Below are 18,842 nucleotides of genomic sequence, written 5' to 3'. Positions count from 1 at the left end.
AAGTTGCATTATTGGCTTTATTTTAACAAAAAAAATCTTACAGTACACTAAACATGTTTCTTATTGCAAGTTTGTCCTTAAATAAAATAGTGAACATACAAGACAACTTGTCTTTTAGTAGTAAGCAAACAAAGGCTCCTAATTAGTCTGCTGACATATGCAGTAACAACTGCACTTAAATGTAGAATATATTTATATTATTCATATATTATATATTATATTATATATATATATTATATTATTATTGTCTATTGTAAGCGAACTGTGGTGCTGAATTTCCCCCAGGGATCAATAAAGTACTTTCTATTCTATTCTGTATTGCGTCATTTTCCATTCTATTATTATGTCAAAATTATTAAGGACAAGTGGTAGAAAATGAATTATTAATCTACTTGTTCATTTACTGTTAATTTCTGCTTACTTTCTCTTTTAACATTTTCTATCTACACTTCTGTTAAAATGTAATAATCAACTATTTTTCTGTTTTTTGATATTTTACATTAGCTTTGGATGATATCACAAATTTGGGTACCAATCCGATACCAAGTCGTGAACTATCCACTGACAGATCATAGTAGATGTTGATATCTTAAAACGCAATTCCAACTTTGACCACAGCGTCAGTTGCAATGTGTTGCTTTCCATCATTTTTAGCAGACTGCATTGCAAAATCATTAAAACCCCCCACACCCCTCCCCGTCCTTCCTCTCACGCGAGATCCATATGAATCCCTTCCATACTTAAATGGGCTTCCTCACAGTAACATTTTTCAAAGCAAAACATACAACAAACACTATTTGCTAGCTTATGTTACCATCAGTGGTTTAACAGAACACATTTGTTTGACCACTGTCTATATTTTTCACATTTACCCTACTAAGTTTATGTAATCAAACAATTTTACCGGCCCGGATAAAATAATGGGTGTTTACGGCGGTAACTCACCCTGCCTCGTCAACACGTACACACAGGGAGCACGTGCACACATAAAAAAACAGTCCAAGAGAAGCAACTAACAATTTGCAGTCATGTTATTGTTATATTAGAATATACAGTCGTGGTCAAAAGTTTACAAACATTTGTAAAGAACATAATGGCTGTCTTTAGTTTCTAATAATTTCTACAACTCTTATTTTTTGTGATAGAGTGATTGGAGCACATACTTGTTGGTCACAAAAAACATTAATGAAGTTTGGTTCTTTTATACATACAGCAATGTTAATATTTGGTTACATGTCCCTTGGCAAGTTTCACTGCAATAAGGTCCTAGCCATCCACAAGCTTCTGGCAAGCTTCTGGTTGAATTTTTGACCACTCCTCTTGACAAAATTGGTGCAGTTCAGCTAAATTTGTTGGTTTTCTGACATGGACTTGTTTCTTCAGCATTGTCCACAGAACTTTCCTCCAGAAGGTTTTATCATTGTCCATGTGATGTCAGATGAAACAAAAATTTAGCTGTTTGGCCACAATACCCAGCAATATGTTTGGAGGAGAACAGGTGAGGCCTATGATCCCAGGAACACCATGTGTACCGTCAAGCATGGTGGAGGTAGTATTATGCTCTGGGTCTGTTTTGCTGCCAATGGAACTGGTGCTTTACAGAGAGTAAATGGGACAATGAAAAAGGAGGATTACCTCCAAATTCTTCAGGACAATCTAAAATAATGAGCCCGGAGGTTGGGTCTTGGGCTCAGTTGGGTGTTCCAACAGGACAATGACCCCAAACACACGTCAAAAGTGGTAAAGGAATGGCTAAATCAGGCTACAATTAAGGTTTTAGAATGGCCTTCCCAAAGTCCTGACTTAAATGTGTGGACAATGCTGAAGAAACAAGTCCATGTCAGAAAACTAACACATTTAGAGGAACTGCACCAATTTGGTCAAGAGGAGTGGTCAAAAATTCAACCAGAAGCTTGTGGATGGCTACCAAATGCGCCTTATTGCAGTGAAACTTGTCAAGGGACATGTAAGCAAATATTAACATTGCTGTATGTATACTTTTGACCCAGCAGATTTGCTCACATTTTCAGTAGACCCATAATAAATTCATAAAAGAACCAAACTTCATGAATGTTTTTTGTGACCAGCAAGTATGCGCTCCAATCACAAAAAAATAAGAGTTGTAGAAATGATTGGAAACTCAAGACAGACATGACATTATGTTCTTTACAAGTGTATGTACACTTTTGACCACTACTGTACATTCAATAACAGCTAACACTAACTATTCAAATCACTATCATTAGCTAACAACACCTTATGCACTTACGTCATTACGCACTAGAAGCCGTAAGAGAGGGGGATATACTGAGTAAAATACATTGGAAAGTTAGCGCCCTCTAGACATTTGTGTAAATGTTGCAAACAGCCCCTTTAATTGTAAAACTTTCATGTGTATTTTTTGCTTTTCATCGAGATTTTTTCCCGCCCCGACTTGTTTCATTCTTCCCTGTGATGCTGTGATAATGCAAAATTGAAAAAGTAATGATAAACCTTATCTGCAGATGCAGACTTTAGAAAAAAAAAAGAAAAGAAGTGTCGCACAATGCAACAGCGCGCACGCGGTCTGTATTGTTTACTAAGCAGTTGGCGGGAGCCTCATCAGAGGTTTTGTCTTCACCTCATGTCTGTTTTGCATTCAGTGCAGACGCTGGAGGAGGTACACCTCAAGCAGTTCTCGCTGCACTTTCTGCACATATTTGCATCTATGGAGGGAAATCAAAACAAAACACACGAGTGATTTATCAGACTTAGACACACACACACACAACCACACACAAACGCACACACTTCAACAGACTTGAGGTGTCTAAGCAACACTGACAGTGCACTATGAAGTACACTGATATTTATGTGAAGTCAAGCCCTTAGGGCTTATACCAGGGCCACATTTACAGAAAGATAAGAACCGAGGAAGCAATCTTTTTCCTTCTCTGTTAGACTTGTGTATATTCTGCATCCTCCATAGTAGACATTTGATTTTGGTCTATTTATTTTGACAGTTACAGGCGCGCGCTCCTGTTTTTGAGGGTTTTCTGCAAAACAGCTCGTCGAAGATTATCTGTATGACTGCACTCTAAGGTTTTTAGGAATTTGCCCTGCGATGAGGTGGTGACTTGTCCAGGGTGTACCCCGCCTTCCGCCCGTGTGCAGCTGAGATAGGTTCCAGCACTCCCCGTGACCCCGTAAGGGACAAGCGGTAGAAAATGGATGGATGGATGCAGGAAAAATGTGAGTTTATCACATCTTTCTTTAACTAAACTTGCGAGCCAAGAGCTGAATAGTCCAAATCAAGGGTCACCAACACAGTGCCCGCGGGCACCAGGTAGCTCGTAAGGACCAGATGAGTAGCCCGCTGGCCTGTTCTAAAAATAGCTCAAATAGCAGCACTTACCTATTTTTTAAATTGTATTTATTTACTGGTCTCCCTTTGCTCGACATTTCTAATTCTAAGAGAGACAAAACTCAAATAGAATTTGAAAATCCAAGAAAATATTTTAAAGACTTGGTCTTCACTAACCGACAAAGAAACAGATAACAGATTTGGTGTCCAGTTCAAAGTGTGACATGATTTATTTAAAAATTTGAGAGTTGACTTTTGTATTTTACATGAGTTATTATTTGTACAAACATGGTGCAAAGTCATTCATGATTTGTTAAAACATTGTTAGTGGCTAGCTTGTTAAAATGGGATATTGTGATTTCGCAAGACTGTCTTAGAAGTGATCATTTGAAAATGTTCAATTTGAAAAATGTGCACTTAGAGAAAATATAAAAATAAAGTGTTGCATATTGATATTTATCTGTTTCCATATATATTTATTGTGAGAAATCATTAAGATGATCAGTGTTTCCACAAAGATACATATCCATCCATCCATCCATTTTCTACCGCTTATTCCCTTCGGAGTCGCGCGGGGCGCTGGAGCCTATCTCAGCTACAATCGGGCGGAAGGCGGGGTACACCCTGGACAAGTCGCCATCTCATCGCAGGGCCAACACAGATAGACAGACAACATTCACACTCACATTCACACACTAGGGCCAATTTAGTATTCATTGTTAATAATAACATAGAGTTATAGGTAAATTGAGCAAATTGGCTATTTCTGGCAATTTATTTAAGTGTGTATCAAACTGGTAGCCCCTGCGATGAGGTGGCGACTTGTCCAGGGTGTACCCCGCCTTCCGCCCGATTGTAGCTGAGATAGGCTCCAGCGCCCCCCGTGACCCTGAAGGGAATAAGCGATAGAAAATGGATGGATGGAAACTGGTAGCCCTTTGCATTAATCAGTACCCAAGAAGTAGCTCTTGGTTTCAAAAAGGTTGGTGACCCCTGGTCCAAATGATGAAAAAGAGATAAATGGAACCTTGAGAAACACCTCTAGTATAACTAAAGACATTAAACAAATGACTATTGACTGCATCTGAAGTAAACAAGCTACAGCAACACATTAGTTTCATAAATCACATTACGAAAAAAAAACTGTAGCTGTCAAAAAGGAGAGGACTTAAAGGGGTGCCTTGAAGAACGCCTCAGTTAAGTAACTCACAAGTTTTGGCCCTAGTGTTCTATATTTGCTACAGTGGTGTGCCGTCAGAGCAAGGCCTTCTCTGCTGGCCTAACATTACCAGAAATCATGATAAATAAAAGTATTTTTTATTCATTTTCCCTAAATATCTAAAAGTATTCATATTCTCTTCATGTCATATTATGCTCCTTCCAGCGCCGTTGTTTTTAGGTTATAGAGTTTTTATCCAATCAGAATTCAGCTAGCTTATGTTGACATGTTGTACGAAATCTGCCGGAGGCCTTCAGAATCAACAATGCGGGCGTCTGTGTAAGTGAACATACAGTTGACAGACAGTTGCGATAGCCAATCAGATCACGAGTTGTTGTCAGTAAGGCCTTCTAGCTGGCCTAAGTTAAAAAGTTAAAGTACCAATGATTGTCACACACACACTAAATGTGGTGAAATTATCTTCTGCATTTGACTCATCACCCTTGATCACCCCCTGGGAGGTGAGGGGAGCAGTGAGCAGCAGAGGTGGCCACGCCCGGGAATCATTTTGGTGATTTAACACCCAATTCCAACCCTTGATGCTGAGTGTCAAGCAGGGAGGTAATGGGTCCCATTTTTATAATCTTTGGTATGACTCGGCCAGGGTTTGAATTTGCGACCTACCGATCTCAGGGCGGACACTCTAACCACAAGGCCACTGAGCAGGCAGATATATAGTGATGTTATGAGTTAGGTAACATAAGAACTCCATTACCCAGCATGCCACAATAGTGAAGAGCATGCGCAGTAGCCCTGTTTAGGTTGTTGAATGTAGACATGCCGGCAGCTGGATGTTATCGATGAGCATGCTGTGGAGTAAACTTTAAAAACTCAGCCAACACGCCTCTTCTGCATCGTTTATGATTAGACAAGACATACATTTGCAAGGCCATTTTCAAGAAGGATATTTAAAGAGAAACTACATCTTGTGAGACGATGTCGGCCAACCCCGGAAGCTAGCTCAGCTATTTTATTTCTTTAGTTTTTCACGTTTAATATATTTTTTGCTATTTTAATTTTGACAGTACCACATTAGATATGTTTTAATTGCTGATGCGGGTTTATTGATTTTTAAATGCGCCAGAAAATAACCCGTTTTGTACAATGCACAGTAGTGCGTAAATGTGTTTCTGTATAGTATTTCTCCAGCAATGGTCATGTGGTGACATCAATTATGGTATTTCGAGAGGTAATCATTGAAGTCAGACATCATTCAAGGCCTAGGTGGGAAACACACGGCCCGCCACTGATTTGCTAGCAAGGTTAAAATGTCAATGCAAGGATCTGCTCTTGAGTTTGCATTGACCCATGTTTGAACTGAACTCGGTGGGCCGGAATGGTGTCATTCCCGGGCTCAACTTGGCCCCTGGGGCCTCCAGTTGAAGAGCCCAGGCTTATACTAATGTCGCAGGGCTTCAAAAATTGTAGTTACATCCTTTTTTGCAACATTCACACACACAATTTGACACATTAAGGCAATGTTAAGACCAGGAACAACCTACCATGGTCCAGGTAATAGTCTTCCTGGCAGACAGCAGTGCATGTACTGGTCCCCTCAGTCAGGTGGTAGCGGGGTTGACATGAGGTGCATTGATCACTACGACTTCCTGTACAGCTCTCACAGGAGAAGTAGCATCGCTTACATCGTCGCCGGTCTCCCCAGAACCCCCTGGGACACTCTGACACACACATCCTGTTGGACAGAAATTGGTTCGTCATTGAAAGGTGTGTGTAAATCTAAACCACATGGTCAAGAGGCGGAGCCATTTATGCAAACCGTGTGTTGTTCTTGAATTTAAGGAAAAAGTGGGAGCATGTGACACACTGCCTGGGGCTGGGACCTTCGCAACCATCGTCACTGCATTCTGGGTCGCAGGGTCCTTGAATTGAAAAGACTCCTAAATGTCACGTCGTGTTTAAAACTGCTCATGTTGTTCTATAGAACTGTGCACGTGGAGCACATACCAGTGTATTCTTCAGTGAAGTCCTCATCCTTCGGCATCTCAGCCGATCGCGTTTGCCGGCGATGAACGAGATACGGTGGCTCTGTAGTGCCATAAATCACCAGAGACCACTTCTTCAGCATCCCTGTGGAACAAACACAGGAGAAGAAGGAAGGAGAGGCTCGATAAGAGGTACTGGCGACGCCTGCAATTTGTTTTCATGAAGTTTTATCACAACACTGTGATAGTTACGACGATAAACAGCAGACCTGGTTCAAAGTTTTCTCTCCCTCCAGAGGGAGAATCACGCATTCTCAAGGTCCACTCCCCAGCGGCCTGTTCCCCCCAGCAATGAGTTGTCATGAATTCCCAATCGTGAAATCCCTCGGTGGAGTTGTCACGAGGCCTAAGTAGAAACGTCACGTTATTATCATGCAGAGTCTAATGCTGATGACACACAGTCTATTGTGCCTCACATTTCAGCAAGCATTTTCTTAAGAGACAATACCATAAACATTATACTTGGTGTGAATTGGGGTGTCCAAACCAGCATTGCAGGTGCCCCCAAAGGGTCAGTTGTAACTGGATGACAGTAAATGTAACTAAATGTAAAGTAACTACTCTGTAAAATATTGTTAAATAACTGTTTTTTGTTATTGTAATGTTTTACTTCAGACATTAAAGGCCTACTGAAATGCAATTTTCTTATTTAAACGGGGATAGCAGGTCCATTCTATGTGTCATACTTGATCATTTCGCGATATTGCCATATTTTTGCTGAAAGGATTTAGTAGAGAACATCGACGATAAAGTTCGCAACTTTTGGTCGCTGATAAAAAACCTTGCCTGTACCGGAAGTAGCAGACAAGTAGCGTGATGTCACAGGTTGTGGAGCTCCTCACATCTGCACATTGTTTACAATCATGGCCACCAGCAGCGAGAGCGATTCAGACCGAGAAAGCGACGATTTCCCCATTAATTTGAGCGAGGATGAAAGATTCGTGGATGAGGAAAGTGAGAGTGAAGGACTAGAGGGCAGTGGGAGCGATTCAGATAGGGAAGATGCTGTGAGAGGCGGGTGGGACCTGATATTCAGCTGGGAAATGACTAAAACAGTAAATAAACACACTATTAGCCACAACACAACCAGACTTATATTTAATATGCCACATAACAAACACCTCCCCCCTCCCGTCCATATAACCCGCCAATACAACTCAAACACCTGCACAACACACTCAATCCCACAGCCCAAAGTACCGTTCACCTCCCCAAAGTTCATACAGCACATATATTTCCCCAAAGTCCCCAAAGTTACGTACGTGACATGCACATAGCGGTACGCACGTACGGGCAAGCGATCAAATGTTTGGAAGCCGCAGCTGCATGCGTACTCACGGTACCGCGTCTGCGCATCTAACTCAAAGTCCTCCTGGTAAGAGTCTCTGTTGTCCCAGTTCTCCACAGGCCAATGGTAAAGCTTGACTGTCATCTTTCGGGAATGTAAACAATGAAACACCGGCTGTGTTTGTGTTGCTGCAGCCACCGGCCGCAATACACCGCTTCCCACCTACAGCTTTCTTCTTTGCTGTCTCTATTGTTCATTGAACAAATTGCAAAACATTCACCAACACAGATGTCCAGAATACTGTGGAATTTTGCGATGAAAACAGACGACTTAATAGCTGGCCACCATGTTGTCCCAAAATGTCCTCTACAATCCGTGACGTCACGCGCAGACGTCATCATACCGAGACGTTTTCAGCAGGATATTTTGCGCGAAATTTAAAATTGCACTTTAGTAAGCTAACCCGGCCGTATTGGCATGTGTTGCAATGTTAAGATTTCATCATTGATATATAAACTATCAGACTGCGTGATCGGTAGTAGTGGGTTTCAGTAGGCCTTTAAACTCTGAAATAAATAAACACAAAGTCTTATTACCACTTTGTCATGAATGAAACAAACACAGTCTGTATCTTAAATGCAGAGAAAGTGAACACCAATGCAAACAACAGAAGCCTACATAACATGCACACAACAAGCATCAATTATATTGTTGTCTCAAATCAGTCATAATAGTTTTTCACTTAGCAGACCAAAGTACGTCATGTCATGGTGCGTGAACTGCTTTATGCTGATGATGCTCCCTTTGCCGCCCACTCAGAGGCTGAACTACAACTGCTCTGCACATCTTTTGACTCTGCATGTCAAGAGTTCGGCCTGCAGATTAGCTTAAAAAAGACAGTTGTCCTTGCCCAACCTGCAACCCTGAACCCTGCTATCTCCATCTCCACCACACCCCCTATCTGGGGGCTGTCATTTTGATGACATCACTCCCTGTACACACTTCCACGGCCATTTTGAAGAGTTTAGAGCTCATTCGATTGGCCGCTGCAAAGTCTCTCGCTTGTGCATTTAATACTTTGTGCCACAGAACTTTCCTCCATAAGGTCTTATCTTTGTCCATGTGATGTCAGATGAAACAAAAATTGAGCTGTTTGGCCACAATACCCAGCAATATGTTTGGAGGAGAGAAGGTGAGGCCTTTAATCCCAGGAACACCAAGCCTACCGTCAAGCATGGTGGTGGTAGTATTATGCTCTGGGTCTGTTTTGCTGCCAATGGAACTGGTGCTTTACAGAGAGTAAATGGGACAATGAAAAAGGAGGATTACCTCCAAATTCTTCAGGAAAACCTAAAATCATCAGCCCGGAGGTTGGGTCTTGGGCGCAATTGGGTTTTCCAACAGGAAAATGGCCCCAAACACATGCCAAAAGTGGTAAAGGAATGGCTAAATCAGGCTAGAATGAAGGTTTTAGAATGGCCTTCCCAAAGTCCTGACTTAAACGTGTGGACAATGCTGAAGAAACAAGTCCATGTCAGAAAACCAACAAATTTAGATGAACTGCACCAATTTTGTCAAGAGGAGTGGTCAAAAATTCAACTAAAAGCATGTGGCTGGCTACCAAAAGTGCCTTATTGCAGTGAAACTTGCCAAGGGACATGTAAGCAAATATTAACATTGCTGTATGTATACTTTTGACGCAGCAGATTTGGTCACATTTTCAGTAGACCCATAATAAATTCATAAAAGAACCAAACTTCATGAATGTTTTTTGTGACAAACAAGTATGTGCTCCAATCACTCTATCACAAAAAAATAAGAGTTGTAGAAAGTATTGGACAATCAAGACAGCCAAAACATTATGTCCTTCACAAGTGTATGTAAACTTTTGACCACGACTGTATGTATATATATATATATATATATATATATACATATATATATATATATATATATATATATATATATATATAATTTTTTTTTTCCCCACACAGGGGGAACTATGCTTTACTATACAAACTTTTCAGTTTACGAACCATGTCCAAGAACCAATTAAGTTCCTAAATCGAGGTTTCATTGTAATTCCAATTTCGGTGTTTAAACATAACAAACGTTTCGGAAAAAAACATTGATGCTTCACTGTTAATAACTTGAGCACTGACTGAATGATGGCGGTCCACATTTGACACATGGGCCGAAAGATACGGTCTAAATAATGCTGTACACAGACTACTCTAAATAATATCCAAGTGTCATTTTTACAATGTTGTCTCTTGAGAAGATATACTGTAAAAAACTGTTTGCTGAAATGTAAGGGGTGTAGTTTTGTGTAGCTAAATCAGATATAGTGTGATGCAGTGCAGTTCTGCATAACTGAAAACTTAGTTATTATAACATAAAAATATTGATTAAAGTCGAATTGTTCTGTCCATGATGCTCCATGTGGAAAAGGATTATTTTTTTCTGGGAAGCACGCCAACAAACTAAATCCCATGAAACACCAGATGAGCGTCACAACTGATCCCCCAGTCTTGGTGCCAAAATCCATCCCTAAAACAAAGCCCAATGGGGCTTTCTGCTGAAAGATGGCGCTAACAAAGTGACATCATTTGTAGGCTACCTTTTGTTTAGAAGCTGTGACACTGTGCCCGAAGGTGACGTGAGCGTGATCGAAAGGTCGCCACGACGACCGCATGCGATGGTGACACGCACCACCACGTGCTCCACGTCTTGGACGTGCTGCTTGGACGTGCCGGAGCAGCCGGCGGTCTCCAACGCTGACGTCAGCACGGTGCCTGGATGGATGATTCTGTCATAACACAGAAAAGGAGAAGCACTTAAGGGCGGAACAAAGGATAGAAGGTCATACACCTTCAATTTTGTTGGAGACATGGATACAAGTGCGAATCAAGCATTTTTTATTTTTCCAACAACACAGGTCCACTTGCATTGGGGTTAAGTAAGCAATTCTAAACTATTTTCTGTCATGGCCCCCCTAGGGGACAGACATTTTTCACGCATCCCACCTCCCATCCATATAACGCTTAACAACAGGCAGCCTATTGATTGCAATGGTACCGGCGCAGCGTTTCTCAAAGTGTGGGGCGCGCCCCACTGGTGGGGAATAGAGACATGACAGGTGGGGCGCGAGGAACGGGAGGAAATTTCACTTAAAATTTTGTTTTTAATTATTATATTCTTAGATTATTTTTTTTACTATGCTTTCATTTTCTATACACACTGTAAATCACTTTGTGATTCTGTCTGTGAAATCCGCTATATAAATAAATGGAAATTACCGGTACTTATTTTTACTGTAGGCTTTATATTTCTCGGTATGAGCGAAAGTTTGACAGACATAGCAACAGTAACTAATGGGGGCGGGGCTAAGCGGAACAAACTTTCGAGCGGATGGGTAGCAGGCTAATGTGTGGATCACAATTACACAAATATATACATTTGTGACTCTCACCTCAAAGGTCGTCGAGCCAGAGCCAGCGCCTGCAGAGAAACAAAAATGTGACGGGCACGCACTGTGTCATATCCGGGAAGCACTCGCGTCAAGGCAGCTCAGCCCCGAACTCAATGAGGTTTTAACAGATGTTGTGAGCGCGGTAAATTTGATCAAAACACGACCACTGAAAGTGCGACTGTTCTCTGCACTGTGTGAGGAAATGGGAGCTGATCATACAGCCGTGCTGTTTCACAGTGAAGCAAGGTGGCTCTCCTGGGGGAAAAGTGCTGTCACTTGCCCTGTCTTGCCAAATGCATAGCTCCTCCTTTTTTTTTTGTGCAAAGATTGCAAAGTGGCACTTTTATTGTATTTATTATTGAACTTGATGCAAGTTATTTGATTTATTATTGAACTTGATGCAAGTTATAACACTTTTTTTGATTTATTATTGAACTTGATGCAAGTTATAACACTTTTGTTTTATTTATTATTGAACTTGATGCAAGTTATAACACTTTTTTTGATTTATTATTGAACTTGATGCAAGTTATAACACTTTTTTTGATTTATTATTGAACTTGATGCAAGTTTTTGGATTTATTATTGAACTTGATGCAAGTTATAACACTTTTATTTGATTTATTATTGAACTTGATGCAAGTTATAACACTTTTTTTTTATTATTGAACTTGATGCAAGTTATAACACTTTTGTTTTATTTATTATTGAACTTGATGCAAGTTATAACACTTTTTTTGATTTATTATTGAACTTGATGCAAGTTATTTGATTTATTATTGAACGTGATGCAAGTTATAACACTTTTTGATTTATTATTGAACTTGATGCAAGTTATAACACTTTTTTGATTTATTATTGAACTTGATGCAAGTTATAACACTTTTATTTGATTTATTATTGAACTTGATGCAAGTTATAACACTTTTTTGATTTATTATTGAACGTGATGCAAGTTATAACACTTTTTTTGATTTATTATTGAACTTGATGCAAGTTATAACAGTTTTTTTTATTTATTATTGAACGTGATGCAAGTTATAACACTTTTTTTGATTTATTATTGAACTTGATGCAAGTTATAACACTTTTGTTTTATTTATTATTGAACTTGATGGAAGTTATTTTATTTATTATTGAACTTGATGCAAGTTATACCACAGCTGCACAGTTATTTTATTTATTATTGAACTTAATGTTATTTTATGTTATTGAGTTCGAATGTATACAACTTGATGTTCAATACATTTGAAAATGTTAAAGCTTGGCATTAGCGCTCTGTTGGGGCGATGGGGGCAGGTGGGGCTTGAAAACTCCCCCTTGTCCAAAGTGGGGGATGACAAAAAAAGTTTGAGAACCACTGCCTTAGCCTAAGAGTGCCCCAACTTAAGAGTGTTTTCAGATAAGAGCTGTCTCTCTGCTAATTGTTATGCTTTAAGTGACAAGCACCGCCGCCATTAGCTGGTGTAGCAAATGTGAAAGCCGAAAGATTCGACCAAACATCTGGTCGTACTCGTTAGCATTAGCTTATAACTAAAGATGGGAATAACTTTGTTTTTCCAACTAATTTGCAGGAAGTGTGAAGAAGGAGTGGATGATATTTATTGAATTAAAGAAAGAAATCATCAAAAAACATGACAGAGCATGCAGCAGACTTGGCGAAGCAGTTCCGACGTAGCTCTGCTAGGCTGCGCCATACTGAAGCAGAATGAGTCAATAACGCCAGCCAAGGATGTTAAATTAATATTTAAAAGGCAGACATTTATCTACGAAAGTGTGGAGAAGCTGCTGATGGCGTGGTTGAAGGAGAAGCAGCTGGAAGTCCACTCTCCAAGGTAAAGCCATCTATTTATCCATCTTTTTCTGGTTATCCGAAGTTGGGTCGTGGGGGAAGCAGCCTAAGCAAAGAAGCCCAGACTTGCCTCTACCCAGCTACCTTGTCCAGCTCCTAGGGGATCCCAAGGTGGGAGACATAGCCTCTCCAACATGTCCCGGGTCTTCCCCGTGGTCTCCAACCGGTCGGACACGCCCAAATACCTCGGCATGGAGGCGTTCGGTGGGCGTTCTGACCGGATGCCCGAACCACCTCATCTGGTTCCTCTCGATGTGGCGGAGGAGCAGTGGCTTTTCTCTGAACTCCTCCCGGATGACAGAGCTTCTCGCCCTATCTCTAAGGTTCAGCCCCGCCAGAGGAAACTAATTTTGGCCGCTTGTACCCGGGATCTTGACCTTTCGGTCACAACCCAATGCTCATGACCATAGGTGAAGATAGTAATGTAGATCGACTGGTAAATTGAGATCTTTGCCTTCCAGCTCAGCTCCTTATTCACCACGACGGACCGATACAGGGTCCACATCACTGCAAACGCTGCAACCGTCCGCCCGTCGATCCCACGATCACATCTTCCCTCACTCGTGAACAAGATTTCGAGGTTCTTGAACTCCTCCACTTGGGGCAAGATCTCCTCCCTAACCCGGAGGTGGCACTCCACCCTTTTGCGGGCCAAAACCATGAACTCGGACTTGGAAGTGCTAATTTTCATCTCAGTCGTTTCACACTCAGCAGCGAACCGATCGAGTGAGAGTTGAAGACCACATCATCCGCAAAAAGCAGAAACCTAAGCCTGCAGCCACCAAAACGGATCTCCTCAACGCCCTGACTGCGCCTAGAAAGTCTGTCCATAAAAGTAGTAAACAGAATCGGTGACAAAGGGCAGCCCTGGCGGACTCCAACCCTCACTGGAAACGGGGCCAACTTACTGCTGGCAATTTAGACCAAGCTCTGACCCCGAGGGGGTATCAGGCGGTCCGATACCCCCATACTCTCCGAGCGCTCCCTACAGGACTTCCCGAGGGACACGGTCGAATACCTTCTCCAAGTCCACAAAACACATGTAGACTGGTTGGGCAAACTCCCATGCACCCTTAAAGATCCTGCTTGGAATAAAGAGGCGGCGGGACTTGTGGGACTGGAACCTGGGTGTGATTTTTGACCATTTTGTGGACTTTTGCCTACTTTTCCAACTGTTCTCCCCCACTCCCCCTGTGACTTTGCTGGGGGCGTTTTGGACATGTCGGGCACCCCTGGACTCGGGTGGGACGCGGCGGGACTTGGAATAAAGAGTTCGTCCACAGTTCCACGACCAGGACGAAAACCACACTGTTCCTCCTGAGTCTGGCATAGCGTCTTTTCCAGTACACCTGAATATACCTTACCGGGAAGGCTGAGGAGTCTGATCCACCAATAGTTGGAACACACCCTCCGGTCCCCTTTTTTTAATAGAGGAACCATGCACCACCTGTATCGTTCTCTCACGCCCCTCCTGACACCTCACCCCACCATCTGAGAAGTACTGTACTGTACCCACTTTGTAATTTGATACTGCTGGAGTGAAACAGTACCGCATCTGCTGTCTTACATTGGATCTCATTCAATTGTGCAGGTGTACCAAATCTTGTGGCCAGAGAGTGGCGATATAAAATGGCAAAGTGTTGAATGCACAACATCATACCTGTTTAATTGGGCGGGTGCCTCCGCCACGCACGCATGCTGTGTGGGGACTGGTCTCCATCGCTTAGCCTGCAATACCATGCTCTCAGCATCCAGCATGCCGTAGCCATACAGGTGGCTCACTGACACGCACACACACACACACACAAACACGCAGACATACACACACAAACACACTCATTATCTGGTGCATAAAAGGTGCTCTAGTTTCACATAACCTCGCACACTCCCGGGAGTTTGTAGGCGTTTATCAGTGTTATGCACACAGTGTCTCATTAGTGCGTATGCTTCCTATTTTGCTAGTTTCCCTGAAAACAAGCAGAGAGAAAACATTTACCAAAACATTCTAACCCAGGATAATATTCTCCGTTATTAAGAATCTATTAAATGTACGAGATGCTGGCAATTTTTTCTCATAACAAGCTTTTGATGATAGCAGTAATTATAATGGTGATCTCATAACATTAACATACTGTATGTCATATCTGTAGCTTCACTGAAATTATTTAACTAAAATAGTCAGCAGCAACAGGAGTCATTCAATTAGAACTCTAGTTAATTACTGGTGTGTGCGTGTGTGTGTGTGTGTATGGGCGACAAAAACATTCCCTGGCTCACAATGATATGACAGAAATATATGAGGGGCCGTTAGGGACATTATTCAGAATTACCTCTTACATACACTACTGAAATGCTCTCACATAAACAATTGAAATGTTTTTCTCTCACACACACTACTGAAACACTCTTATACACTACTGAAATGTTCTCACATAAACAATTGAAATGTTTTTCTCTCACACACACTACTGAAAGACTCTCATACACACTACTGAAACACTCTTATACACACTACTGAAATGTTCTCATATAAACAACTGAAATGTTTTTCTCTCACACACACTACTGAAACACTCTTATACACACTACTGAAATGTTCTCACATAAACAACTGAAATGTTTTTCTCTCACACACACTACTGAAACACTCTCATAAGAGTGCTTCAGTAGTGTGTATGAAAGTGTTTCAGTAGTGTGTGTGAGAGAAAAACATTTCAGTTGTTTATGTGAGAACTTTTCAGTAGTATGTACAAGCGCTGAGCAAGGGTGTGCCACAAGGTTCCATTTTAGGTCCACTGCTTTTCACCCTGTATATCAATGACCTATCGGTTTGTGACACTGATATAACCAGTCAGATGTATGAGAAGACACAGTCATCTGACACACGGAAAATACCAAATCACACACATTATCCTTATGTGTCAGTTAACCGTGAGTAAATTGATAATGTCACAGAGTTTAAGTACCTTGGTTTTACATTAGATGCCACGCTTAGCTTTAAAAAAAAAACATATACAACGGACGAGTTTCCCCCTGAAATACAACAGTGCAAAGGTAAAAGCATCAGTAACTCACTCACTCCCCAAGCATCTAAGAGTGCAACCTTTTTAGCAAATTTTAATTACAGCATCTCAAAAGTCCTGGAGGAGAAGACACGACAGCATCCTTACTTTAAGGCAGTGATTCTCAAACTGTGGTATCCATCTAGTGGTATGCCAAATAATCACTTGACTAAAGTACACTGTTTTATTTTCCTATCGTCAAACACGGTGTTACTGTTCAAACTGTGTGTAATGTCACAGTGGCCTGATAGAACTTCTGCCTTGTTTTTAATGAATACTTAGGCCTATGACGCTACTGTATTCTAATGTTGGTCATTATGGCGGTACCTGGAGAGACACATTTTTTCTAAGGTGGTACTTAGTGAAAAAAGTTTGAGAACCACTCAGAGTATGATATCCTCAATTTTTTCAATATGATCAGCTTTTGCTAATGTCTGTCTTGTCTTTAAAATCATTCATGGCACTGCACCTTCATATCTCGTCTTTTGTTCCGATGTTGATTAAAACAAACGAGAAGGATAACGCAGATTTCCGACAGATGCAACTGTCACATCCGTTTTTGGACAGTCTGCCTTTTTCTATAAAGCATTAAGTGAATGGAACTAAAAAACAATAACATTTTTAGAGGTTTGTTTAAAGAAACAAAAAAATTGGATTTTAGGAAACCGAGTGCGTCAGCAAGACGTTTTATTGTGTTTCTGTCCTGTGTTGTGTAACCTGGGCTTTCAGTTTGTGTGTTTCTACAGTGGGAATTATTCATTTTGCCTACCACAGGGACTACTAATGGAAATGAGCGAGAACGCAATAATTTGGTACAGAGTATCTTCCCCTTGTGTATAGTGTTTTATGTGTATAATTGCCAACAAATAAACTAATAAAGAAGTTATTTCAAATATTTTTCCCATCACATATCACTAAATAGGGTAACCAATATACTGTATATCAAAAGCAGGTCTAAGTAAACAAGCACGTTAGTAAACAATAATTTTAAATTAATTAGTAACATTATAAAGGCTGACTTTTTGACAGAACTATTGTAGTTGATTTTTTTTCAGGTAGTACCTATGTGTCCGGCGCCATTCGTGCTCCAGTCGGCCGCCACAAGCTGACGGGCATCTGACGTCAGAACAATGATGTGCTGCACGTCTCTCCAGGTTAGCAGAGGGCTGGGGAAAGGTCACGCAGAGAAGAATACCACCTCATTATACAAGTTTGTTTCAGTGTTGTTCAGGTCGTGTATTTATTTTTGCTTCATAGTGAACATACTTTGCCTCCAGCGTGAGCGCTATGACACCGGCAGCCATGGAAGCCGAGAGGGCCGACCCGGATTTAGCTGTGCCGCAGCGCTGCTGTGGAGTCAACACCGGCTGTGAAGCAGATGAAGTCCCTTCAGCTGTTTATCATTCTAACAGTCATTGACATTCATTGGATAAGGGCATGTATATGCAAAATGAATTAAACTCTTTTTTTTTTTTTACTAAATCAAAAAATGATGTCTAGGAAGAAACAAGTACTATTACCTCCATTTAGATCAGGGGTGTCAAACTCAAATACAGAGCGGGCCAAAATTTTAAACTGAACAAAGCCGCGGGCCAAGGTTGAACAAATTAACCTTTTAGTAGGGACCCAAACAAGTTTTGCATTGAATATTGAACAAGCAAGGCTTATATAACTTTATAGTGACATGCAAAATTGAGTTTCAAATAATAATAATTAAAACATATCAATGGCATATCAAATACAATGTAAATACAAATGTAATGCCTCTTTTCTATTTGCAGCCTTCTGAGGTAAATATCAACATTAACTTTTTCCACAGGCTAATAAATTAGAAAATAAAATAACAATGAATAAACCAACCATTCAGGACTTTAAACTGCTCAGTTTGCAACACACTGATCTAATCTGATGTGCCCAAGCCAGGTACCTGCCATCTTTTCTTGGATGCTGGTTCATTAATGTCAGGGCTCAGGCTTTGAGCTGAGGCATCTTTCATTATCGAACAAAGTTGTTCATTAGACATTATATCTCGTCCACCCGGACCACGGTCTTGGGGGCGTGCTTTAAAGGCACTGCGTTTATCGTCCTCTACGAGCTGTCGTCACGTCTGCTTTTCATCCATTCCAACAACGTGCCAGCCCGATCACAAAATATGTGCGACTTCAGCACGCATACACACGTAAATGCAATGCATACTTGGCCAACAGCGATACAGGTTACACTGACGGTGCCCGTATAAATAACTTTAACACTGTTAGAAATATGCGCCACACTGTGAATCCACACCAAACAAGAATGACAAACACATTTCGGGAGAACATCCGCACCGTAACACAACATAAACACAACAAAACAAATACTCAGAATCCCATGCAGCACTAACTCTTCCGTACTGCAATATACACCCCCCCCCCCCAAGTCATGCTGGCCCAGTCACATTATGTGACTGGGCCAGCATTCGCTGGACTGGGTGAAAAGCGGACGTGACGATTTTTGGGAAGGGCACTGAAATTTGAGAGTCTCCCGGGAGGGTTGGCAAGTATGAGAATTAGCGGTGAATGCGGTGTTACCGTGGCACCGCCGCTAAACATAATCGGCGGGCC

The 18,842-nt window shown here is 41.3% G+C and overlaps 1 protein-coding gene across 1 annotated transcript in view; it reads right to left on the bottom strand.

The window, feature by feature from the left end:
- Positions 1-18,842, bottom strand: part of pcsk5a (proprotein convertase subtilisin/kexin type 5a) — a 112,918-nt gene that overhangs the window by 68,349 nt on the left and 25,727 nt on the right. The window contains exons 10-19 of the mRNA XM_061927289.2: positions 17,993-18,010; positions 17,506-17,606; positions 17,302-17,405; positions 14,838-14,958; positions 10,474-10,662; positions 6,775-6,911; positions 6,528-6,650; positions 6,340-6,442; positions 6,065-6,255; positions 2,621-2,705 (exon numbers count right to left, since the gene is read on the bottom strand). Of these exons, the coding sequence (XP_061783273.2) occupies positions 2,621-2,705; positions 6,065-6,255; positions 6,340-6,442; positions 6,528-6,650; positions 6,775-6,911; positions 10,474-10,662; positions 14,838-14,958; positions 17,302-17,405; positions 17,506-17,606; positions 17,993-18,010 (1,172 nt within the window). The remainder of the gene's footprint in view (positions 1-2,620; positions 2,706-6,064; positions 6,256-6,339; positions 6,443-6,527; positions 6,651-6,774; positions 6,912-10,473; positions 10,663-14,837; positions 14,959-17,301; positions 17,406-17,505; positions 17,607-17,992; positions 18,011-18,842) is intronic.

This window comes from Nerophis lumbriciformis, linkage group LG32 (assembly GCF_033978685.3).
Source record: "Nerophis lumbriciformis linkage group LG32, RoL_Nlum_v2.1, whole genome shotgun sequence".
In the NCBI taxonomy this organism is placed as follows: Eukaryota; Metazoa; Chordata; class Actinopteri; order Syngnathiformes; family Syngnathidae; genus Nerophis; species Nerophis lumbriciformis.
Note: the sequence above shows the minus strand (reverse complement) of the source record. Positions and strands in the feature narration are given on the sequence as shown.